A 24,340-nucleotide genomic window follows, 5' to 3' on the forward strand; every position below is an offset into this window, starting at 1 on the left:
CCGCTCCCCGCGGGCGGTGCTGGGTCCCTCAGCAGAAAGACCCTGCTGCGCCACCGTCACCTCCCAACGTGACCGCCCGTCCCGCGTGTCGCGACAGAACGACTCTACTCGCCGCTCAGTCGCGACCCGCGGGCGGTTCCGCCCGGCCGGCAGGGGGCGCGCTGGCACCGCGCGGCGCTCCGGCCGGGCCGCTCGGTGGTGGCGGCCGGGGGCGGGGCCGGGCGGCGGCGGAAGCGGCGGCGGGGACGGGCCGGGCCGGGCTGGGACGGGCGGAGCGTCCTGAGGCTCCCGAGGCTCCCGCCGCCCCCGCACCAGGTCCCGCCGCCCGCAGACCGGGCCCCCGCCGCCACCGAGCCAGGCACCGGCACCGGCACCATGTCGGTGGCGGGGCTGAAGAAGCAGTTCTACAAAGCGACCCAGGTGAGACACCGGCACCCCCGCGCCCGTTCCCGCCGCCGTTGGGCTCCGGGGAGGCCGCTCTTCCCTTACCGGTTCGGAGAACCCGTCCCGGCCGCTGCTGCCCCGGCGGTGCCCGCTCCCCGCCGTTATCCCCTCCGGGCATCCCGGTGCTGGGCCCGCCGGGCATCCCCCGGTACCCCGCGGTGTCCAGCCTGGCACTCCCCGCTATCCCGGGCTCGTATCGCCCGGTTCTCAGTGTGATCCCGGGGCTCGGTGCGGGCCGTGAGCGGAGCTGGGACCCGCGGGGGTGGTGGCGGTGGGGGCCCGGTTTGGGGGAGCCGCTCTCCCGGTGGCACCGCGGGGGAAACTCCTCCGGCGGGGAGCGGAGGGTGCGGGCCCGGTGACACCACGGGGGTCACGGCGGGTGCTTCCCCCTTCCCGGACAACCGGGATCCCTAAAACGGCCGGGAGAGCCGGAGCGGGAAGCCCCGGGAGCAGCGGCCCCGGTAACCCCGGCCTCGGGAAGCTCCCGCTTCCCGCTTTTCCCGGGGGAAAAGGGCTTGGGGGGGGTCGGGGGGGGGGGGGGGGAAATTCGGGAAAAGCTCCGGAGGTTCGGGAATTGCAGCCAGGATCGAGGCGTTCGCGTGTCCTCGGAGCTCTTGCCCCGATTTTCCCAGCCCTGGAAGTGCCCGAGGCCGGGCTTGGAGCAGCCGGGACAGTGGAATGGGATATTCCACGATCCCTTCCACGATTCCATGTGGGATTGTGCCTCAAAGAAGGTTCAGAAACGCTTTTTTTTCCCCCTCTCCCTCAAATGAGGGGTGGCCATTCCCACCCCCCCCACCAGAATTCTCCTTCCCGTCGATTCCCGTTCACAGTTTTGTTAATGCATTTTGGGAACGGTTCAGGAATCACAAATCCCCCTCTGCTGCTGCTTTCCTGCCCCTGGTTGAAATTCCAGATAAATTTGGAACACGGATCGTGTTTTCCATCACTTGAGTTTAAAACCCTTTCAGCTCATCCCACCCCTGTGTGCGACGTGTGTCGCCTTCTTCCTTGGCTCTGTTTCACCAAATCCATTTTATTTACCCAGCAATGCAAAAGAACAAATTCCTGAAGTCATCCTCCACCCCCTTTCCCACTAAACCCATCGTGGGGTGGTTTTTGTGGTGTTTTTTCACAACTTCCATGGGGAAAAGTCGCGCTGGGGACTCGGAGTGGGAGGATTTTGCTGGCCTGGATGTGCTGTGGTGCTGTCAGGAGGTGAAAACCCCTCAGTGACTCAGGACTAACACATTCCTAAGCCCAAAAATATCATTTTAAACCATTTTTTGGAGGAATTACAAATTTTTCCAGAGGTGCTGCCACCCCCTGCAGTGCTCCAGGGACAGGGACAGAGGTGTCCATGACTTAGAGATGCTCTGACTGGAAACTGGGAGTCACTGGTTCCAGTTTGGCCATTTTTTTGTCTCTTCCTCCCTTCTTTCCCTTTCCCCCTTTTCTCCCCTCTGGTCCCACTCAGCCCTTGGCTGAAGGAGGGGAGGATTAGTTATTTTTTGGCTCCCTTCAAACCATCAGACGCTGCCAAAGCCCAACATGTGGAAGATCTTTCCTAAAATGTGACGTTTTGTTCCACGTTCATTGAAGGCAAACAGAGCCAGGAGCGGGGTCTGCAGGGACCCCAAAGGGTTTGGGATCCCTGTCCAGGATCCAGAGGGAGCAGGGCTTGGCTCGTGGGTCTCATCCATGTGATTCCTCCAAGCCCACGTCTCCCCTGGGTGAGGCAGCCGGGCGCCCACACACAGGAGAGAGCCTGGAGTATCCTGGAAAAAAAAAATATATAAATAAAAATCTGAGTCGTGCTGGCAAATGCTGCAGATGGGGAACAGCTCTGAGTGTGTCCAGAACAGGTTCTGCCTGTTCACAGCAAACTGTTCCCTAAAAAAAATAAAGAAAGCTGGAGGAAACATCCTGAGGAAGGGGGAGAAACAGCGGCAGCTTGGAGCTGGGAACAGGGTGGGAAGTCCCTGCCTGGTCCAAGGTTTCATCCAGCCTGGAATTCACAGGGACCTTCTGGTGCAGAAACAGCTTCCTTTGCACCGTTTGGGTTTTGTACAAACTGATGGAAATCCTAAAATCCTGCAGCTCTTCCCAGGCAGTGGGCAGGAGTGGCTGCTGCTCTGGGGGGATCCCGAGGGAATGCTGGGGGTGTCAGCAGGGATGGGGAGCAGCACCAGGCCTGGAGGGATCCCGGGAGTCCTGCCTGGGTCCCGCTCAGCTGGCAGCAGGAGCAGCCCAGGAGCTCTCTGGGCACAGGGGGATGCAGGGATGGGTTTGTGAGCCCTGGGATTCCCAGCACAGCCCCAGCAGGGTTTGGGATGGAGGAGACCTCGGAGCTCATCTCCTTCCACCCCCTGGCAGTGCCCAAGGCCAGGTGGGACAGGGCTTGGAGCAGCCTGGGACAGTGGAAGGTGTCCCTGTCGTGGCAGAGCTGGGACAGGATGGGATTGAAGGTCCCTTCCAACCCCAACCAGGCTGGGGTTCAGCCCTGGGTGCTGCTGCCATTCCAAACTGGATTAACGTGCTCCCAAAGCCTGTGTGAGCTGGGCCTAAACCCTGCCAGGCCTGCCTGGGCTCAGGAGCTCGTGCTGGCCCAAGCCACAGCCCAGCCACCTCCTCCTCCACACCCAGAGCCATTTTCCAGAAGGAGAAAAGGCAAGTGCTAATTAAATCTCAGCGGCCCTTGACACACACACACATCTCCCTGAGTTTGATGACAGCTCCCAAAGCTTCCAGAGGTATTTTAGACCATAAATAGCCCCTTGCTCCCTGCCTGGCCTGGGATGTGCTCCAGAGCCTGGGACAGGCAGCTCAGCCCAGCAGGACCTTGCCAAGCTCCCTGGGCCAGCAGGGAAAGCTTTCCCTGCCCTGGGAGCTTCCTCCAGGTGCTGCTCCGAGCTGTGTGTGACACTGAGGGGACAGGGTGCAGCTGGCAGGGAGGGCATTTCCCCTTTTTTTTTTTTTTTTGATCTTTGTGGTCATTGCTCTTGGTGCTGCTGAACTGGGATTTCCTTCACTTCTCCCTGGGTTTCCTTTCTTCCCTCCTCAGCCGAGGTTCTCTCTGCAGTGATTTTGTGCTCTGCTTTCACGTGTGGGATTTTCCTTCCCTTTCCCAGATGAACCTTTCAAAAGCTCCTTTTTTTTCCCCTTTTTTTTTTTTTTTTTTTTTTTTTTTTTTTTTTTTTTTTTTGATAATAACTCAGCTCTCTCCCACTGGCCTCTCTTGGAGGCAGGAGGTGTCTTTGGGATGGTTTGGGTTGGAAAGGACCTTAATCCATGGGCAGGGACACCTTCCACTATCCCAGAGTGCTCTGAGCCTTGGACACTTCCAGGCATGGGGCAGCCACAGCATCTTTGGGGAGCTGTGCCAGGGCCTCAGCACCCTGTGAGCAAAGGGGGGAGCAGGGAATTCCTGTGGGAGGGATTTGGCAGCATCAGGCTCTAAGCTCCTTATCTGTACATGGGAATTTGGACTGGGAAGTCGAGGGATTTTGCTGATGCCTGCCAGCCTGGAGCCTCCTGCCAACCTCTGTCCCACAGCACTTGATGTTTCTGAATTAACATTAACCTGGGCTGGATTCTCCTGCAGCTCCTGGGTTTGTCTTTCATCTGCTCTTGAGGCTGGGGGAAAGCTGAATTTGCTGGGGTGACATCCTCCAGCTCTGCTTCCATCCCAGAGCATCCTGCCCTGGCTCCCTGCAGCTCTGCTGGCACTGGGAAGGGCTGTTCTGCTGATGTGTTTGCAGATCCACAGGGAAAAGGAGGCTCAGGGGAGACCTCATTCCTCTCCACAGCTCCCTGGAAGGGGACAGGGCTCAGTCTGCCCGGGAACAAGTGACAGGAGGGAGGAAACAGCCTCAGTGAGGCTGAAATTTGATATTAATGCTTTTTTTTTTCCATGGAAAAGGTTGTCAGGGGTTGGAACAGCCTGCCCAGGGCAGTGGTGGAGTCCCCATCCCTGAAGTGTTCAAGAGCCATGTGGATGTGGCACTTGGGGACATGGTTGTCCCCAAGGATGTGAACCTGGTGCTTGGCTGGACTCAGTGGCCTTAAAGCTCTTTTCCAACCTCACCCATTCCACAATTCCACGTGTGGCAGGTGGAAAGCAGAGGCTGAGTGTCCCCAAACCTCTTGGAGACAGGGATGAGGTGCCAGTGCATCCCTTCAGGGCTGGCTGATGCTGACTGGGCACTCACAGAGGTGCCTCTGCCACATCCTCCTGCAGCCAGGATATTTTCCTGTGGATTCCTTCTCCTTTTTCCAGGGTGATTTACATCAAAACCCTGTCCCTACATTGCTGGTCAATCATTGTTGGAGCTGAGCAGCCCCAGAACCAAGCAGGTTTCATTTCTCCAGGATTGTTTCTCTCCAGAGTTTCCTATAAATTGATTTTCTCCCCACTTTAAGGTTTTTTTTTTTTTTTTTTTTTTTTTGCAGCCATTGGGCTCTGAGAGTAACAGGAGCTCTGATTCCTGGAAGGCAGAGGCAGAAAACAGAGCTGGGAAAGTCCAGCTCTCCATATCCTGCTCTGTTTGCTCCCCTTCCCGTGGCTGATGTCAGGGAAAGTGTTATCCTGTGCTTGCAGCTGGGGGAATCTGGGATGAGGGCAGGATCTGTGACTCAGGGGGGGCTCATGTGATGCTGAATCCACGTCATGCAATCATGGATTTATCCAGCTGGTTGCACAGGGGATGGTTCCTGCATGAGCAAAAGGAAATCCTTCCTCCCCCTTTTCCCTGCCACTGCTTTCCTCCTGGGAAAGAGCAAAATGGGGATGAGCTCAGGCAGCCTGCCTTGTAAAAGCTGATTCATTTCTTTAGCACTTTTTTTTTTTTTTTTCCCTCCTTCTTCCTCCTCTCCCCCATCCCTGCATATGCCAGTGCCTTTTGCCAGGGCTCCCAGCCCCATCCCTGTGGGAATTCCAGGGGATGGGGAGGGAGCAGGGCAGCTCCTCCTGCCTGAGACTGCAGAAATCCCAGTGCCAAAATCCAGCCTGGTGTCTGCTGGGATGTGAGGGGCTGATCCTGCTGGATCCCTGCTGCTCTCCCTCCCAGGCAGGATGGAGAACTGCTGAAAAGCCCAGAAACCAAAGAAATCCCGAATCCAGATGGTTTTGGCTGTGTAATTCCAGCTGAACTCATTCACATGGAAAACTCAGCTCTGCATCCCAGCCCTGCTGGTGTTTCATAAAGCTCCGAGGTCGCTGTCCCTGCTCCTTCCCATCCTTAACTGCACGGATTAATCCAGCCTGGGATGTGATGCCCGGAGTGGCAGCAGGCAGGAGGCTGGTCCTGTCTTCTGCTGTGGATCTGCTCCCTCTGAGCTGTGCCATGGCTGTGTCCCAGCCTTCCTGCCTGGATCAGATGGGAAAGATCCAGCTCATGGCCCTGGGAAAGCTTCACAGCATTCCAGAGCTTCCCTGTTCCTCAGCTGCTCCATGACAGGACTTAGTGCAGGATCCAGCCCATCTTGGCCTCTCCCTGTGATTATAGAAGTGATAATTAATATATTTTTTACAGATTTCCCTTTCTTGTCCCCCTCAGCCCCATCCCTTCAGTCAGTGAGCCCGTGGCTTTCAGGAAAGGTTCCTCTGGCAGGAAAGGGCCGTGCCTGGCCCAGACTCAGAGCTGGAGCTTCCTCTCCTGCTTTTGGGGCTGGGAGTGCCTGGAGGTGCCCAAGGTCCTGGAGAATCCATCAGGAGAGTCTGGATTGCTCCTGCCTCCAAGAAAAGCCTTGTAACCCCCCCCTTCCCAGCATTGCCACCAATAGCTAATTAATAGAACCAGTCCTTTTAAAGCCATTGGGAATTTTAGGATCTCCTAATGCCTGGCTATTAATAAAGTTCATGGTACTGTCACTAATTAAATTGCTTTTCTGCTCCAAAGGAAAAAAAAAAAAAGATGAGTTAAACATCTCCATAATGAAATTCTGTCTTTGAGACAGAAGGTTAAATTTGCATGATTAAAGCTTTAAAGGGCTTTTCCTAATTGAGAAAATGCTTCATAATTCATCCTAGAGCCTGAAAACCCGGCTGCACCCCCTGGCTGGGCCAGACTTGATTCTCCAGTGATAATTTATTAACCACTTTCCTGACCAAATCTGGTTTGGCATCCCAAGATTAGCTACATTTAAACTTAATTTTCCCACTTTCATGATGAAAAAGGCAGAAAAGAGGTAAACAATTATCTACACCCGAAGCAATTCCACTACAGGAGAAAGTGCTGGGTTGGTTTTTTTTTTTTCCCTAATTTTCTTCCCTGGATTAGGAACCATCTTTTTTGCTGCTGACGTGTGTCTGTGGTTCTGAGGGAGCAGCAAATCCGGAGTGCCAGATGTTGGAGGAGCTCCTGTCCCAGTAAAGCTCCTCCTGATTGTACTGGGGGAGTTATAAAGGGCAAAAGCTCTGGCCTTTTGTGCCTGCCTGGGATAAAACATCACCCAAATTTCATCTCCCAGGATTTCTGGGCCACCTCTGGCTCTGCCTGCAGGGCAGGAAGGCCACAGTGATGCCAAGTGCTGGTGGGGGGGGGGATTTTATCCCAATTGAACCATCCCAAAATGAGTCTCAGCGTGCAGTGAGGAAAGAATTGGATTCAGCAGCATCTTGGATGGGCTGGAAGCTGCCAGAAGCCCTGGGATGTGGGAATGCCCTGGTGCAGAGCTCTGGAGGAGCTGATGCAGGAGTTTGATCCAACTCTGGGGTTGCCTCTTCCCACTCTCCCCTTCCTTAGGATGCTGTGCTCTGCTCTGATAGCCACAGAGCTTTTCCTAGAATTCAAAGGAACAAGGAAAACGAGTGTTTACAGTGTCCTCAGCCATTTCTGTCCCCTTTGATGTCTGTGCCCTGCTCCCCGTGTGAAACCTGCTCTGCACGGGGCTCTCCCACCCAGCCCACGCCAGGAGCAGGAGTTTGCCTTCCTTTGGGGGAGATTTGGATCTTTTTTGATCTCCCTGCTGGCTGTAGAGCCGTGTCCCAGCAGCTCTCTGTGTCCCACCAGCCTGGCTTGCTCCCATCATCCTGCAGATCCAGAGGTTTTCTGGCTCCTTCCCAGCTCCTGACAGTCTCTTGCCTCCTGCTGTATCCTCACTTTGGGTGATCCCAGCGCCTCAGGGAGGTGTTTTTCCTGGTTTTCACAGGGAGCAGAAATCCCTTCTGCTGCTTGGTGTTCTTTCCAGGGGTTTACAGGTGTCTTACACCCTCCTTTCCCTCTTTTCCCCCTTGTTTTTTTTGGGAAATCCCTCAGAGCACCGTGTGGGCCGAGCCTCCAAATGCTGCCTGCAGGACAAGGCTGCTCTTCCTGAAGCTTTGCAGCTGGGAAAAACAAGGATTGCGATTCTTAGGAGGCACTTTTAGTGCTTTGCACTTTTCTATCCCATCTCAGGAGCAGCTTCAGAGCAGCTCCAAGCCTCCAGGGCGAGGAGCTGCTGTCCTGGGGCCGGGTGGAGCTGCCGAGGAGTGATGGCTCAGCAGCTTTGAAAAGCCAGGCTGTGATTCACTGGGATAGGACACGGGCAGGCTGTGCAGGAAGTCTGCATGCAAGGCCAATATTCCATGTTTTCCCCTCAGTTTAGTGAACTTCCTCTCAATTGCTGAAGTCACTGGAAGTGTGTGAGGGGAGAGAGGAGCTGCTGCTGCTCCTCATGTGTTTGTGTTTTCCCTGGAACTTGACCCAATTCCATGATTTTTTTTTTTTTCCCAGCTGAGTAGAAATTGTGTCTGGTTTGGTTCAGAGCATGTGAGAATTAATAACAGGAGAAAACAGGATGTAAATGGCTGTTGGGAGGTGCCCCTATCCCCTCCAGCACGAGCATTCCAACACTTCTATGGAAACCTTCATCCTTTGGGATGAGCCTGCTCTGGGAGGGCAAGGTTGTGCCCTTCTCTGTCTCCTGCTGGAAAAAAGAGCTGAGAGATCAGCCCAGTGAGCAGGGAGCTTGGTAACCAGGGCTCTAGGGCAGAGCTGTGCCCTGCAGCCCAGGAGAGGAGGAATTCCCAAAGCCAGGAAGGAGCAGCTGCATTGCAGAGCATCCTCCGAGCGCCCTTGGCTGGCCCGGCGCTGCCGCCGGCCCCGCTGGCTGCTGCTGCAGTCCTGGGTTTGCCTTTAATTCCCACTGTCCTCATTCCTGCAGCCCATCTGCTGGATGGAGATGAGTCACCCGATCCTGAGGAGGAGGAGGAGGAGGAGGAGGGCTGGCAGGTGGCTCCTGGAAAGCCGCCTGTGCAGCCCTTCCCTGCCGTTTCCATAGGATAAGTTTACGACCCGAGGTCACTGGGAAGCCTTTCCTCCTCGGCAGAGGGAAGGGAAGGAGCTGTTCATTGTTCCAGCCTGACCTTCCTGCTCCAGATCAAGGAATTCCTGTGGCGCTGTGGGGAGGGGAGAGATCCCAGTCTCAGCTGCTGAGGGGGTGGGAAGCTCAGGGTGTTCCGAGACACGTTTTCCCTGAGCACGTGTCTGGAGGCAGCCGAGCACCTCAAGTGCCTTGGCACGAGTCTTTTCCAAGCCAGAGATTCCGTGGTTCCATCATGGAGCTCATCCCCAGCACTTGGGTGCAAGGCTCGGCCAGGACTGGCCTCTCGTGGAAGATGGGAGTGGGAAAAACACCAGGAAGGAACTGCAGGAGAAGGGTTGTGGAATGGGGTGGAAATGTTCCTGGGAGCTGTTTCTCTGGAAGATCAGACAACAGAGTGGCTGGTGGAGTGGCCAGGTGCCCCCCAGGCAGGTCAGATCCATAGGGATGACATTTGGAGCCAGCAGCAGGGTGTGCTTAGAGGGGCTGGAGCCTGAGAGCTCTGGCTGCTGTTCCTCCTCCTCTGCTTTGCCAGGAGGGGATGTGAGACATCTCAGGGCCACAGAGTGGTTTGGGTTGGAAGGGACCTTGAAGGTCACAGAGTCCCACCCTGCCATGGCAGGGACACCTTGGACTGTCCCAGGCTGCTCCAAGCTCCGTCCAAGCTGGCCTTGGACACTGCCAGGGATCCAGGGGCAGCCTCTGGGGACTTGGGAACGTGCCTCCCTCTTGCAAGGCTGGAGGTAATTGTTCCTCCCCTGCTCTGCACAATAAACACTGGGATCTGTTTTCTTCTGCTCAAAGTAGGTCAGGAGTTGCTCAGATCAGTGTGAGCTGTGCTGAGGGTGTGCCCAGCTCGCCCCAACCCCGGGCTGCCTGCTGCTCTGGGGCAGGCACCAGGGCTGGGATCCTGCTGTGGGCTGAGCCCGTCGGAGCTGGGAACCCGGGATGGGCTGGGATCCTGAGATGGGGTCCTGGGATGGGCTGGGATCCTGAGATGGGGTCCTGGGATGGGCTGGGATCCTGAGATGGGGTCCTGGGATGGGCTGGGATCCTGAGATGGGCTGGGATCCTGAGATGGGGTCCTGGGATGGGCTGGGATCCTGAGATGGGGTCCTGGGATGGGCTGGGATCCTGAGATGGGCTGGGATCCTGAGATGGGGTCCTGGGATGGGCTGGGATCCTGAGATGGGGTCCTGGGATGGGCTGGGATCCTGAGATGGGCTGGGATCCTGAGATGGGGTCCTGGGATGGGCTGGGATCCTGAGATGGGGTCCTGGGATGGGCTGGGATCCTGAGATGGGCTGGGATCCTGAGATGGGGTCCTGGGATGGGCTGGGATCCTGAGATGGGGTCCTGGGATGGGCTGGGATCCTGAGATGGGCTGGGATCCTGAGATGGGGTCCTGGGATGGGCTGAGCCCATCAGGGCTGGGATCCTGAGATGGGGTCCTGGGATGAGCTGAGCCCATCAGGGCTGGGATCTCGGGATGGGCTGAGTCTGTCAGCACTGGGATCTCGGGATAGGCTGATCCCACCAGGACTAGGATCCTCGGATGGGCTGATTCCTTCGGGGCTGGGATCCTGGGATAGGCTGATCCCACCAGGACTAGGATCCCAGGATGGGCTGAGCTCATCAGAACTGAGATCCTGGAATGGGCTGATCCCACCAGGGCTGGGATCCTCGGATGGGCTGATTCCCTCGGGGCTGGGATCCTGGGATAGGCTGATCCTGGGATGGGCTGGGATCCTGAGATGGGATCCTGGGATAGGCTGATCCCCCCAGGGCTGGGATCCCGTGGTGGCCCAGGACACCTCCCAGGACCAGCTGGTTCTGCAGGGAGCTCCATGGCAGCAGAGCCATGTGGGGCACTCCAGGAGAACCCTGAGGCTTTTCCAGGTGCTGCAGCTGGGCTGGTGTGTTTTTCCAGGAGGTTTTGGGGGCTTTCCAGCCCTGCCATTGCCAAACCCCACTGGCTGAGTGACTGAAGCCCTTTGCTGTGCTCCCAGGCTCACACACACACACGGAGCTGGGCAGGGTCACGTTGGCTCTGCAGGATGATGGGGATGACCCAAAATGAAGTTGAATGCCAGGGAGTCACACCCTGCCGAGCTGGGGAGGTGGTGGTGCCTCTATTTAGGTTTTATGGAGCATCCCACAAATCTGTGCCATTGGGCACGATTAAACTGGGCACCAGCAATCCCAGTTAACCCTGGATTTCCTTCACTCCTTCTCCTGTGCTGAGCTTTGAGGGTTCAAAACATTCCCACCCCTTTTTCCCTGAGTTTGTGGGCTGGCTTTTCACCCTGGGCTGGGATGAAGGGAGCCAGGGTAGAGCTGCTTCTCTGTTTGCTCATCTGTGGGTTTGTTTCTGTATTTCTTGGGGGGAACTTGCTGTTGGGAGGGTGGAGGGGAGGAAGAGGAAGGCTTTGATACCCCAGAGTCTGCAGGAATAAGGTTTTCAGTCGACTGTAGGGAACTGTTTTGATTGCAAGGATGGCAAATGTTTGATGTGTTATAAATAGGGCTGACTGCGGTGGAAAAAAGAAAGTGAGTTTAAAAAAAACCCTGGTTTTCGGGTTTCTCTTGGTGTGTTTTGCTTGTTTAAGGCTGAGGGAATTAGGGATAATTTCCCATTTTAAAATATTTAAAGGCTGGAGAGCAAAATATCAAAATGAGGTCTGTGAAATCCCGTGGGGAAGCTGGTGATCAGCAGAAAATAACATGGACTTGGGCTCGCTCATCCATGAGCTGGGCAGATGAGACCTTCAGGGTGGCTGTGCTGGAATTTGCCCTCCTCCAGCTTTTGAGGAGCTCCTCAGCTGGGGAAGTTTGGCTCCTGGCACCTTCCCAGGTTTATCAGGGATTTTGCTGATGGTGCAGCCCAAAAATCACCATTTATTCTCCACCTGTACACCTGGAACGATGCAGGAATTCCTCACTTGGGACTGCCCAGCTCTGCTCCCAAAATCTCTCCTAACCTTCCATGCTCCTGAATTTACCCAGGCACATCCCAGCCAGGCTCCCGAGCGGCTGTGCAGCATTCCCACGTTCCTTCCCCAGTCCAGCTGCCAGGAGAGTCCCTGTGCATCCCTCCTTGCCCCTCTCCATGCACACACACACCATTCCTGCCTCTCCCCTGGCCACCCTGGCTCATTCCAACAACGGCTCTTTCATTCCTGACATCTTCCCCCACAAGGGGAAGTCGGGATTGTTCCCATTCCCACGCCCCTGCCAAGGAATCTGAAGGAATCCCCTGTGAGCTCCAAAATGAAGCTCTGGAGCATGGCTGGAGCAGCCTTGGGTGGAGAAAGGCTGTGTCCAATCCCTCTGCCAAGGAATCTGAAGGAATCCCCTGTGAGCTCCAAAATGAAGCTGTGGAGCATGGCTGGAGCAGCCTTGGGTGGAGAGGGGCTGTGTCCAGTCCCTCTGGATGAGCTCTCCTGATGATGAGCCCGGCTGGGTGCTGAGCTCCCAGGAACCTGAGGCACCTCCCTGCCACCCCCACCTCAGGTTGGAGCTATCTGGGGCACATTTGAGCTGTGTCCTTTTAATTAAAGCCAGCTGGAAGTGAGGGGTGTGCTCCTGGCTCCTCAGCTGGCGTGCACAGGCTGCCTCAGCCCTCACCTCCCTCGCAGGGCCCTGTGGGTGGAATTCCAGGTGAAATATCTGCCAGGAGCAGCCAAGTGGGAGCAGATTGTATCTGCCCAGGCCGTGCCAGCTGCAGCGCCCTGGGCCAATATTTGCTCTGGGAAGTGTTTGGCCAAAGGCTCCGGCTCTCGCTGCTCCCAGGGTGAACCCCTTGCATGTTTCCCATCCAGAAACCAGGGAGGCCGGACTTGTTCTGCTCTTCCACTCCCAGGGAATGTTTGGTTTGGTTTGGTTCTTAACCATTTCCATGTCTGCTCTCGCCATCCTCTCCTCTCAGGAAAGGTGAGATCCCAGCCAGGGGAACAGGGATGTATCCCAAGCCTTCTTTCTGCTGGCTGCTCAGGAAATCAAAATGCAGAAGAATTGTCAGCACATCCTCCAAAAAGCCCCATGGCTGCTTCCTGGGGGAAGGGCTGCTGGAATCTGCAGCACCAGCATTTCTCCAACTGCCTTCCAGTTCCCTTAGGCCAAGCAATGTATGGATAAACCCTTCCTTCCTTCCTTCCTTCCTTCTTTCCTTCCATGGATCCTGGAGAGGTCAGGGGAAGGCAGGCACCCCCTTCCCATCCTTCCCAGGCCCTTTGGGGATGCACAATGGGGCACTTTGGAAATTCAGCTCCCTGAGCATGGTGAGGCTCCAGGTTAAACCAGGAGCTGCTGACAGCTCCTCCAGGCTCGTGTCTGGGGGATCTGTGTTGGTTTGTCTCCCTTCCTGACGGGTTTGGATGTGGGGATGGAGTCCCTCCTCCTCTCCTCCCGTGCTGACGCCTCCCAGTTTAATTAGAGCCAGCAGGGAGAGAACCTCAATCTTATTATTCCCTCCCAGCAGGGCAGCAGCAGCACTTCTTGGACGTCAAAAGGAGGATTAAATTAGTCTGGAAATGAGGGGGTTTTGCTTCCTTCTCTTCTCTGGGCTCTCCAGAGGGTGTGGAGCCTCCGGAATCGCTGTGGGGATGGATTCTGCCAGCCTGGCGCGCGGGCCCCTCGGAGCAGAGTCCTGGCAGGGGTTATTTACAGCTTCCCAAAAGGAGGAAAGTGGGATTGGAACTGCTTGGGGTGGCTGCACCCTTCCCAGGTGTGTTAGGGAGCAGAGCAGGCTTCTGGAGGTGTGACCCTGGTGGAGGGGATCCCGTTCTGGCTGTGGCATTCTTGGCAGGGGACAGGGGGTGGCAGCTGGGGCAGAGCTGTGCCCTGCTGAGCTTGTCCTGGCAGGCCTGGCAGCTGCTCCTGGGACGTTTTCCAGGCTCGAGAGAAAAGCGTGCCTGGCCAGCTCGGGGCTGGGGTGTGTGCTGGCACCCCTGCTGTGGAGCAGGCGTCCAAGGAAAGCAGGAAATCCCACTCGGATGGGTTCTCCATCTGCAGGCAGCTGGGGCTGATGGGATCTGTCCCCTGGAGCTGCTTCCGAGGGCTGGGCAGGAGCAGGGATTGGAAGCAGGGAATGGGAACAAGGAATGGGAGCAGGGAATGGGAGCAGGGAATGGGAACAAGGAATGGGAGCAGGGATTGGGGAGCAGGGATTGTGGAGGAGGGAATAAGGAGCAGAGATTGCCCAGCCTGATTCACTCTGGCTGTGTCCCATGTCCCTTATCAGAGGGTAAAGTAGGAGAGTGAAATCCAGAGCTGGGTGAACCAGGAGAGCTTTCCTTCATTTCTTCTCTCTTTTCCCTTCCCTTCCCTTCCCTTCCCTTCCCTTCCCTTCCCTTCCCTTCCCTTCCCTTCCCTTCCCTTCCCTTCCCTTCCCTTCCCTTCCCTTCCCTTCCCTTCCCTTCCCTTCCCTTCCCTTCCCTTCCCTTCCCTTCCCTTCCCTTCCCTTCCCTTCCCTTCCCTTCCCTTCCCTTCCCTTCCCTTCCCTGTGGCTGGTTTGGTGTCTCCAGGTGCTTCTGAACCTGGATAATTCCCTAAAGGGATCCCTCCCCCTCTTCCTCAGAAAACATCCAGCCCCATTTTGTATCCTCGTGGGAGCAGGAGTGTTCCAGAGGAAGAAAGCCTCGATAAAAATCAAATATTTGATGTTGGAGTAAACAAACCCGATTGTTCCTTCAGATTTGGAGTTTTCAGCACAAACAGGAGGAATCCTGACAATGCCCCGGGGCAGGCGTGGATCCCTGGGAGCCAGTGCCATGTTTCCCAGACCACTTTGGATGTCTGGATGGGGAATTTGCTGTCGTTTGGGGCAAAATAATCACTAATTGCTCCCCACAGCTCCCTGACAGGAGGGTGGAGCCAGGTGGGGGTCGAGCTCTGCTCCCAGGGAACAACAGGACAAGAGGAAACGGCCTCAAGTTGCACCAGGGACGGTTTAGATTGGAAATCAGGGAAAATTTGTTCATGGAAAGGGTGGCCAGGCATTGGCACAGCTGCCCAGAGCAGTGCTGGAGTCCCCATCCCTGGAGGAGTCCAAAAAACACACGGATGTGGCACCTGGGGACACGGGTTAGAGGTGAACGTGGTCGGACTCCATGATCTTGGGGCTCTTTTCCAACCTCAGCCATTCCATGATTCCAATTTTGGCCAATTCCCATGTCTTGCATCCCCAGGCAGTGCAGGGGCTGGGAAGGGAACATTGTCCTGCCTGGGCTGCAGGGAAGGACACTTTGGGGGGGTTACTGGGGGCACTGGTCACCCCTGGGCAGGGAACGCTGCAGGTCAGGGTCTGGGGCTGAAATGAGCCTCGACTTCCCAGCTTGTCAAACATCTCTGACAAAGAATTCCAGCCCCTTATCCCAGATCCTGAGCTGCTCCAGCAGTTCCAGAGTGCTGGCTGTGCTCTCCCCCTGCACTCCCCAGGCTGTTCTGTGCTGCTTTCTGGGAGCTGAGTGTGTTCATTCCCTGTTTACTTGGATTTTGCTGTGTGTGAAACCGAGTCCTTGGCTCCAAATGGAGCTGAGAGACGTTTGTGCTGCTTGTTTTTTCCAGCAGGCGTTGGAGTTGGAGCCGTGGGCTGGGATTTAGGGAGCTGTGGAGCTCCTGGTGGGTGAGGAACATCCTGACTGAGCCAAGCTTTGGGTGCTCAGGGATGTTTGGGGCTTTGGTGGGGTCTTTTTGAGGGGCTTTGGGCTGTTCCTGCCGCCTCCTTTCTCTTGCAGGTGCTGTGTGGACCATCCCTGTTCCCCTTCTCTCCCAGGGAATTCCTCCTTGAGGTGGGAAGGTTCAGTCAGTGCCTGATCCTCCTCCCTTGTCCTTTCTCCACAGCTGGTCAGCGAGAAGGTCGGAGGGGCCGAAGGGACCAAGTTAGACGATGACTTCAAGGAGATGGAAAAGGTGAGTGGGGAACCAGAGGAAACCCCAAAATCACCCCATGGCTCCTGTGGGATTGACTGAATCCCTGAGCTGATCCTCAATGGGCTCTTGTCTCTCCTGCAGAAAGTGGACGTGACCAGCAAGGCGGTCACAGAAGTACTGACCAGAACCATAGAGTACCTCCAGCCCAACCCAGGTGAGGACCTGCACCTCCCCTGGCCCCTTCCCAGGGAAACAGGGAGATCAGGGAGACCCCTTTTGCTCCAGGTTTGGATCAGGAGGAGATCTGGGTACCCCTCCTGCCCTGAATCCAGGCTGCTGAGCAGGGACAGAACAGATGCAGCTTTTGCCTCAGACCCAGAGAGGCCCTAAGGGGACCCATTTTTCTCGGAATGTCCAAGAAAAGTGGTGTTTCTGGGCTGGGAAGGGGTGGCTGGCTCTGTCAGCCCTGCATCCTTCCAACCAGCTGCTCCAGAGAGCACACCAGGGACCCTGGGAGGGCTGGGGAAACTCCTCTGGCCATCCCTGACCAAGCAGTGGGGAACTATTTTTGCTTTGTGTCTTGGAAAAGAACCTTTTTTTCGTAGCAAGGAATATTTCTGGGGGATGGAGACAATGGAGCCTCTTGGCTTTGGGTGTAGCAAGGGTGGGGAGGGGGAAAAAAAAAACCTGCTGAGGGATGCAGGGAATGCAGAGGTGGCAGAGGCTGAGGTGTTTTTGTGGCAGCTTCCAGAGCCAAGCTCACCATGCTCAACACGATGTCCAAGATCCGCGGGCAGGTGAAGAACCCCGGCTACCCCCAGTCCGAGGGGCTGCTGGGGGAGTGCATGATCCGCTATGGGAAGGAGCTGGGAGAGGATTCCAACTTTGGTGAGTGCCCCCCAGGACTGTGGAGGGGGAGTGGGGCAGGCTCCTGATTCATTTCTGAGGTGGCACTCTGAATTCTGGAAGGGTTTGGGTGAACTTTGTGGCACTGAACAGTGTGTGGGGCTTAAAAGGGGTTCAGAAGCTTACAGAGTGAGCAGATTCTGAGGGAAAGAGAGGAGGTTTAGATGGGATATTGGAAAAAATCCCTGCCTGTGAGGAGGGTGAGGCCCTGGCACAGGGTGCCCAGAGCAGCTGCAGCTGCCCCTGAATCCCTGGAAGTGTCCAAGGCCAGGCTGGAGCAGCCTGGAATAGTGGAAAGAGGGACTGGATGAGCTTTAAGCTCCTTCCATCCCAAACCATTCTGTTATTCTGTGATCCCAGATATCTCAATCCACTTTCTTATTAAACACTGAGATAAATTTGCACATAAAATAAAAACTTCCCTCTAAACTGAGCAGCGAAGCAGGAACGGGATCGAGCAAAATTGGGAGTTCCACAGAGCTCTTAAGGATCCCTTCCAACCCAAACCTTGCTGTGATTCCATTGGGAGGCTGAAGCCAAGAAATCTTCTGGCTGTTCCTTGGAGCCACGTGTGACTGGCAGGGAGGAGGGGGTGAAGCCTTTTGGTGACATCAGTTTTAATCCCCTGGGACCTCGGCCAGCGCACGTGATGGCCCCCTGGCAGCACAGCTGGCTCTGCCAGGGCAGGGAGGAGCTGCCTTGCCTCAGGGAAATTAAAAACCTCTGGCTGCTTTTGGGACTGACAGAGGATTTTGGAGATCCTCCCTGGCCAGCTCAGAGCTCTGCATCAATCCTGGCTCACAGGGACTGAGGAGAGCAAGGGAAGGAAGCTTTTAGGAGAGCACACCGAACTCTATTTCCTTAATGGCCTCCTTAAAGCAGCATTGAGGGCTCCATCCCTCCCTTCCAGGTTTTTCAGAGATATTACAAGTGAAATAACACTTCTGGTCTATTGATTTTTCCAGCTGGACAATGGAGAGATGTTTTCCCTTGGCCCTCTCTCTCACTCATGTATTTTCCTGTGTTCCTGCACTGCTGAAATTGTTGTTTTGCCAAAGCTGCACAGGAATAATTTCATCTCTAAATGTTTCCTCTGCACTAAAAAGCCAGCACTGAATATGCTTTGCTGGCTTAAGTGTCAGAGTGGCCAGAGCCTTAGAAAAGGATGGAACTGAACAGGTTTCAATGAGTGACTTTGAACTCTGGGACTGTCCAAGGCCAGCTTGGAGCAACCTGGGACAGTGGGACTGGATGGGCTTTAGGGTCCTTCCAACCCAAACCACTCCACGATTCTGGGACCCACAAGGGCTTCCTGCTGAGAAGGAAGAAGGAAGAGAGCTGAGGCAGGTCCCTGGGCCTCAGGCTCTGTTTAATTCCCTTCTCCCTCTCCCTTTCCCTGCAGGGGACGCGCTCCTCGACGCCGGCGAATCCATGAAACGCCTGGCGGAGGTGAAGGACTCGCTGGACATCGAGGTCAAACAGAACTTCATTGATCCCCTGCAGAACCTGTGTGACAAGGACCTGAAAGAGATCCAGGTAAACTCCCCCGTGGTTTTCTCTCCTCATCTCCCTGCTCTCTGGGCTCTTTGGCTGTTGGGGAACGGAGCTGCCTGCTCTGGAGTGCTGGGAACCAGGGGCTGGCAGGAATTCCCTGCACTGTGTGTGTTTTCTCCCTCCAGACTCTCTGGTATTTCCTCCCTGCTCAGCGCTGCTCCTGCTGCTCCTGAGCAGCCCAAAAGGCTGCATGCAGGTTGGAATGGTTCTCCATTTGCCATGTCTGATGGAGGGTGCCATGGGAATACATCCCAACCCCCCTTCTGGGCTTGCTGAATTGGGTTCTTAGTGCTGTGAGCTCCCAGATGGGATAAATTTGGGCTCCAAGCTCTGAGCAAGCTCCCCTCAGGTCTCTACTCAGCATCCCAAGGAGCCCTCTGGGGTCTTACTGGGAGAGCAGGGAGCTCACCAGCTCCTGTGTGCCTTGTAACAGGATCCATCCCGACCTCCAGTTTCCCAGGCCAGTCTCCTGAGGGAGTTTTCACTGTCAGTGCTGTCCTGGTGAAACAACCACCAAGTGCTGCCTCAGTGCCTGTCTCTACCCATTTCCATGGGGCTACTTTAAACATCCCTGCCCTAAGATCCAGGAGTGCAGTGCCCAGAACCCACACTCCTGCTGTCCAGAGATCCCTGCAGCTCCTGGGGAGCTGAAAGGAGCAGGACAGCTCTTCACCTTCCCAAAAAGCTTTGTGGGGAGCAGACCTGGGCTGCTCTGCAGCCTTTTCCTCAGTGGAAAGGGTCTGGAATCATTCCCTCATCACACCCCAGGGCCTCTCTCCCACCTGGAGCAAAGGTGGGAGCCACAGGAGATCAGGTTTCTGACACCAGTGAACTCAGCCTGTAACTGGAGCTGCCCTCCCAAGCCTCTGGCTTTTCCCTCTTCCCTGTTCTCTCCATCCTCCCCCAGCACCATCTCAAGAAGCTGGAAGGGAGGCGCCTGGACTTCGACTACAAGAAGAAGCGACAGGGCAAGATCCCCGACGAGGAGCTCCGGCAGGCCATGGAGAAGTTTGAGGAGTCCAAGGAAGTGGCAGAGACCAGCATGCACAACCTCCTGGAGACAGATGTGAGTGTGGGAGAGCAGAGCTGGGGGGGTTCTGTGCCCCTGGGGTGGGATCTCCTGAGGGAGGCACTGATTACACACTGATTTCCACTCCTCTCTTCCCAAGTGTGATTCTGCTGTGGGAAAGCCCAGATCTGAGGGACAGGCCTTTGTTTAGCCCCTGACCCAGCTCTTGGTCAGAGCACAGCCTGTGCCTGGCACCAAACATGCTCCTCTTGGGTTGGTGAGGGGATCAGCTTGGGAGCTAACACAGCTGGGAAGGGTTTGGGAAGCATTTCCCAGCTGGCAAACCCAGAGTGGCAGGAAATGGGCTCTGTCCTGCGCCGTCTCAGCCGGATCCCAAAGCTCCTCCTGGGCTCCCCACGGCTGCCCCAGGGCAGTGCAGGAGTGCCCAGCTGGGAGCAGGTGCTGATGCCAGCCCCGTGTTGCCCAGATCGAGCAGGTGAGCCAGCTGTCAGCCCTGGTGGACGCCCAGCTGGATTACCACAGGCAGGCCGTGCAGATCCTGGACGAGCTGGCCGAGAAGCTCAAGCGCAGGTGAGTCCCAGGGTGTTCCCTGGAAACCTCTGGAAACACCTGAGTCCCCCTTGGAATCCCAGAGTCCCATAATGGATGGGGCTGGAAGGGATCTTGGGGCTCATGGAGCAGGGACACCTTCCACTACCCCAGGTTGCTCTGAGCCCTGTCCAACCTGGCCTTGAAAAAGCCAATTCCTGTGGCTGTTCCAGGTGGGATTTGAATTTAGTTGGGTGTCCAGCCCAAATCCTGGCTGAGGAAGGCTTGTCCCACCTCTCCTTCCTCAGCCTCCCCACTCTGGAGGGCTGTGCTCCCCTGCTGCTCTTCCCTCCTGGGAGAAACTGCAGAGTGGATCCCATGCCTGCTCTGAATTGGGAGGAGCTGGGAGGACCCTGCCAAGTATGAGCTTTCAAACTGCAGCACGAGTGTCCTCTGCTGGCCTGAATTCCTGAGCATTCCATAGCAAACCCTGGGATGTGTGAGCCCTCTTGAAGGGCAGATCCCAAACCCTGGGAAAGCCCCACCTTCCAAAGGCTCCAGCACAGGGACTTGTGCAAATCCCTGTCTCCAAACCCCTTCCTGCCCTGTGCAGCCCCCCAGGAGGATAAACACCGTGTTGATCCCATCCTGTTCCATTCCTCATGGCACTTTTCCACGTTTCTTTTCCCTGTCCCAGGATGAGGGAGGCCTCCTCACGTCCCAAGCGGGAATACAAACCCAAGCCCAGGGAGACGTACGACTTCAGGGAGACTGACCAGTCCAACGGGGGCTTCTCCTGCAACCCCACCCCCAAAGTCTCAGGTAACGTCGTCCCAGGTGTTCACTGGTGCCTCTGGAGCAGCCTCCCAGGGAAGGAGGGCAGCTGCTCTGCCTGCACAGGATGTTCCTGCTGTGCTGGATGCTCCTGCACGAGCCTGTGGCTCTGGAAAACGTCAGGAATGCCTCTAGATCGGGCTCTTTTCTCCTGGGACCCAGGAGCCTTTGCTGTGTTGGCTTTGGGGATGTGCCAGAGGGGTCTCCAGCCTGGGCCTCTCGCTGCCAGTGCCAGACAGGAAAACTGAAGCCTCCCTCCCTCCCTCCCTCCCTTTCTGCCTCTCTCCCTCCCTCCTTGTCTTCCATCCCGCTGCATCCCTCCCTCCCTCCCTGATCCCGTCAGGTTCCTAACAGCATGGGGGCCCTGCTGTTTCTCCTAACAGATCCCCCTGGGCCCTGCCTGTCCCTGTCTCCCGTTCCCGTTGGTTTAAGCATGTCTCTCTTTTGTTTGGAAGCAGCTTCCGCCTCTTTCCGGTCGGACAAGCCGTCCCGGGCCTCCGTCAGGAGTATCCGTGAGTTTCCTCCCTCTGCACTGCTCCGTGTGTGGCCTCCTCCTCCCCATCCCTCCTGGCTGCTCCTCCCTGCTGCTGCTGCTGCTGCTCCTTGGAGCTGCTCATCCCTCCGTGCTGAGCCTGAGCCCTGAATTAACCCAGCCACGCTCCAGTGGGATTTTCCACCCCCAAAAGCAGAGCCTGGCTCACCTGGAGGAGCTGCAGCAGCTCCCAGCACCCAGGCGTGTCCTGATCCATCAGGATCAGCTGCTTTCCCATGAGACATCAGACACCTCAAGGATTTCCCTGTTCTTACAAGCACCCAGCCTGGATGTCTCCCACTCCTGCTCCCTGTGTCCCTGTGGAAGGCTGGAGGGAGGAGGCAGAACCTCAGCTCATGGAGTTTGTGGGGTGTGGTCCCAGCTGGGCCCCAGAGGGGTTGTGGGGTGATGTGGGGTCCGTGGTTCCTCCTGCAGGACCTTGGGATGCCTGGGCTGGGCTGGGGCTTGGAGCTGTTGTGCTGGGAAGGAGCCTGGAGCAGGTGGTGGGACCAGCCTGGTGATTTGGGGAGTTCTCTCAAACCCATCGATGTCTGGCTGCTGCTTGTGGTGATTTCTGAGTGCTCTTCTCATGCTGGGCCCTCCCTTGCTGTGGGTCCTGGAATCATGGAATGGTTTGGGTTGGGAGGGACCTTCAAGACCATCTCATTCCACCCCCTGCCATGGGCAGGGACACCTCCCACTGTCCCAGGCTGCTCCAAGCCCTGTCCGACCTGGCCTGGGACACTTCCAGGGATATTCAGCAGCTGGATGTGCCCTTGCTGCCATTCCCTTGCCCTGGCTGGGAGAGCCCCAGCACAGTGGGGAGGCCCTGGAGATCTCTCTTAGCTCTGTCCCTTTCCGCTGGGATTCTCCCAGCTCCAGAGCTGAGTCCCAAAATGTGAGCACACAGAATGAGCAGCAGGAAATCCCACAGAAAATCCCTTTGCAGCCAAAAGGTGATGCTTAAATCCTGGAGCTGAGCTGGGGGAATGAATGAGATTTCAGGCTTCTCCTGAGTTTTGAGGGGCTGCTCATGGATTTGAAGCCCCGTGACCAGGGAGGCAGCTGCTGTCCTGTCCCTCCTGTCACCCTCAGGTGTGGGGTGACCCCTCCAGAGTCCCCCTCCATGTCCAACCCCACCACCGAGGTTCAGGGCAGGGGATAACGTGGCTGTCAGTGATCCCGCTGAGGCTGGAATGCAGAAGTGCAGGCAGGAGCAGCACAGGGCTGTTGGAGGCAGATCTGTGCTGGGACAGGAGCGGGGAGCAGAGGAACTTGCAGGGAGCAGTGAAGGGCCACTGGAGCCAGCCCTGCCAGTCCAGGCGGGATGCAGAGGCCGTGGCAGGAATCCCCGGTGCCAGGGCAGGGCTGTGTGGGGTCCTGCTGACGTGTCCCCGCTGTCCCCGCAGCCCCCCTGGACCAGCCCTGCTGCAAAGCCCTCTACGACTTCGAGCCCGAGAACGACGGCGAGCTGGGCTTCAAGGAGGGCGACATCATCACCCTGACGAACCAGATCGACGAGAACTGGTACGAGGGGATGATCCACGGCCAGTCCGGCTTCTTCCCGCTCAACTACGTGGAAGTGCTGGTCCCGCTACCTCAGTGAGACGGCGCCGCTCCGCCCCGAGTGTCCCGAGCTCCATTCCAGCTCCATCCTCGCCCTCCCCGCCTCACCTCGGGGCCAGGCGCTACCAGGGAACAAACCAGAAGGGTCCCACGGCCCCTTCCCCCCGTGAATTTGTTGGTTTTTTGTTTTTTGTTTTTTTTTTTTCCTTTGTCCTTCTGGTGCTTGAACTTCGGTACTTTGTGCGCCCCCAGCCCTGGCCGTGCCACCGGCACTGCCCTGTCCTTGTCCCTGTCCCTGTCCCTCCCCACTTCCCGTCTTCCCTTTGGGTCCAGCGCCCAGATGAGGCAGGTGACAGAGCTGGGATGTGTCCTGGACACACGGATCAGGCAGGTGACAGAGCTGGGATGTGTCCTGGACACACGGATGAGACTGGGATGTGTCCTGGACACACGGCCCCGGGGCAGGGCATCCCCAGCCCCACCCTCGCTGCCCCTGTCCCCACAGATCTCCAGAGGGATCCCAGAGGGATCAGGGGAGGGGAGCTGGAGCACAGCAACACTAAAACACCCAGTGAACACTAAAGCAGCCCTGCAGGGCAGGTGCTGAGCCCTGCCTGGGGTTTGGAGCCATCCCTGTCCATCCTGGAGGGAGAGTAGGGATGTCCCCTGCCCGCCTGGCCCCCTCCCCACAGAGCCCAACCCCTCTCAGCTCAGCAGGTGGGGCTGCTCCTTCTGCCCGTGTTTTATTCCTGGACCTCAGGCTTTTCCTGCTACAAACTCTCCCAAGTCGGTCACACCTGGAGGATCATCTGGAACTGGGTCACCGCCCGGGGTGTCTCTGTGGTGGAGCAGAGGTCGTGGCTCCTCTGCCCATTCCCCCTTCCCGGGGATCCTCCTGCAGCTGGAGCTCAGCTGGCCCTCACGTGCCTTCCCTGCGCCCCCACCCTGCCCACGGCCACCCTCCCTGGGGGGCAACACACCCCCTGTGCCCCTGGATTGCTGGGAACAGGGATGGTTCATCTCAGTGTCACTTCTGCCACCCCTTCTCCCTGAGCTGTGCTTTTCCTGGCCAGGAGGTGGGGACGGGCTCGGCATGGGGCAGCAGGGCAGCGCTCGCCCCAGCGTTTGCTGGGCTCCGTGGTTTTCCTTGCTACAAAAGTGGGTTTTTCCCCTGGTGGGGCTGGGACGAGCCCCAGCCCTGCTCTGTGAGCCCCAGCTCTGTGCAGGGCTGTGCTGCAGCACCCCTGTCCCTGCTGCTCCCGGCTCCTGATCCCCTTCTCTGTAAGGATTTGGTCCGTGCATGTCCACGTGTGTCTGACCCCCACGCCCCGAGCAGTGACCCCGGCCCCAGGGGGGGCACAGGGCAGCCCCCCCTGCTCCCAGCAGGGCAGGGAGCCCAAGGGACCGGAGTCCTGGGGTGTCCCCTCCCCGGTGGGACCAGGGTCACGTCCTGGGGACACCGGCTCCCGCTCAGGTGGATTGAAACGCGTTCTGTCAGCTGGGACACCTCGCTAGATCTTTTTGTTTGTTTGTTTTTTTGTAATGGTTTCTCCTGGTTTTTAGGGGGAAAAAATTGATGACCCACAATTCTTGACTTGTATCTCTGAATGAAAGTATTAAATGTTTTCTTCTTTCTAACGGCTGCGTCGTGGAATCAGGGAATGGTTCGGTTTGGGATGGGACCTGGAAAGTCATGGGCAGGGACAACTTCCACTGTGCCAGGCTGCTCCAAGCCCTGTCCAGCCTGGCCTTGGAAACTTCCAGGGATC

The 24,340-nt window shown here is 56.9% G+C and overlaps 1 protein-coding gene across 3 annotated transcripts; it reads left to right on the forward strand.

Moving 5' to 3' along the window:
• Positions 1–224: 224 nt before the first annotated feature.
• SH3GL1 (SH3 domain containing GRB2 like 1, endophilin A2) lies at positions 225–24,209 on the forward strand. 3 transcript variants are annotated; one of them, XM_053965921.1, is made up of 10 exons: positions 225–420; positions 15,592–15,660; positions 15,763–15,835; positions 16,366–16,509; positions 17,930–18,063; positions 18,989–19,147; positions 19,578–19,681; positions 20,337–20,461; positions 20,929–20,985; positions 22,415–24,209. In XM_053965921.1, exons 1-10 carry the CDS (start codon positions 376–378, stop codon positions 22,609–22,611), a joined length of 1,107 nt encoding a protein of 368 aa, XP_053821896.1. In that variant the 5' UTR covers positions 225–375; the 3' UTR covers positions 22,612–24,209. The 3 variants fall into 3 exon arrangements, with proteins under 3 accessions (XP_053821896.1, XP_053821897.1, XP_053821898.1); XM_053965922.1 differs by having other exon boundaries at positions 20,932–20,985; XM_053965923.1 differs by lacking the exon at positions 20,929–20,985.
• Positions 24,210–24,340: the final 131 nt, after the last annotated feature.

This window comes from Vidua chalybeata, chromosome 27 (genome assembly GCF_026979565.1).
Source record: "Vidua chalybeata isolate OUT-0048 chromosome 27, bVidCha1 merged haplotype, whole genome shotgun sequence".
Lineage (NCBI taxonomy): Eukaryota > Metazoa > Chordata > Aves > Passeriformes > Viduidae > Vidua > Vidua chalybeata.

Excerpts from the sequence above, each read along its gene's own strand:
- SH3GL1 (XM_053965921.1), top strand. The coding sequence starts at position 376 with ATGTCGGTGGCGGGGCTGAAGAAGCAGTTCTACAAAGCGACCCAG. Across the intron at positions 15,836-16,365 it reads GTACCTCCAGCCCAACCCAG|CTTCCAGAGCCAAGCTCACC; the intron begins GTGAGGACCTGC and ends TTTTTGTGGCAG. Across the intron at positions 20,462-20,928 it reads CCCCACCCCCAAAGTCTCAG|CAGCTTCCGCCTCTTTCCGG; the intron begins GTAACGTCGTCC and ends TTTGTTTGGAAG.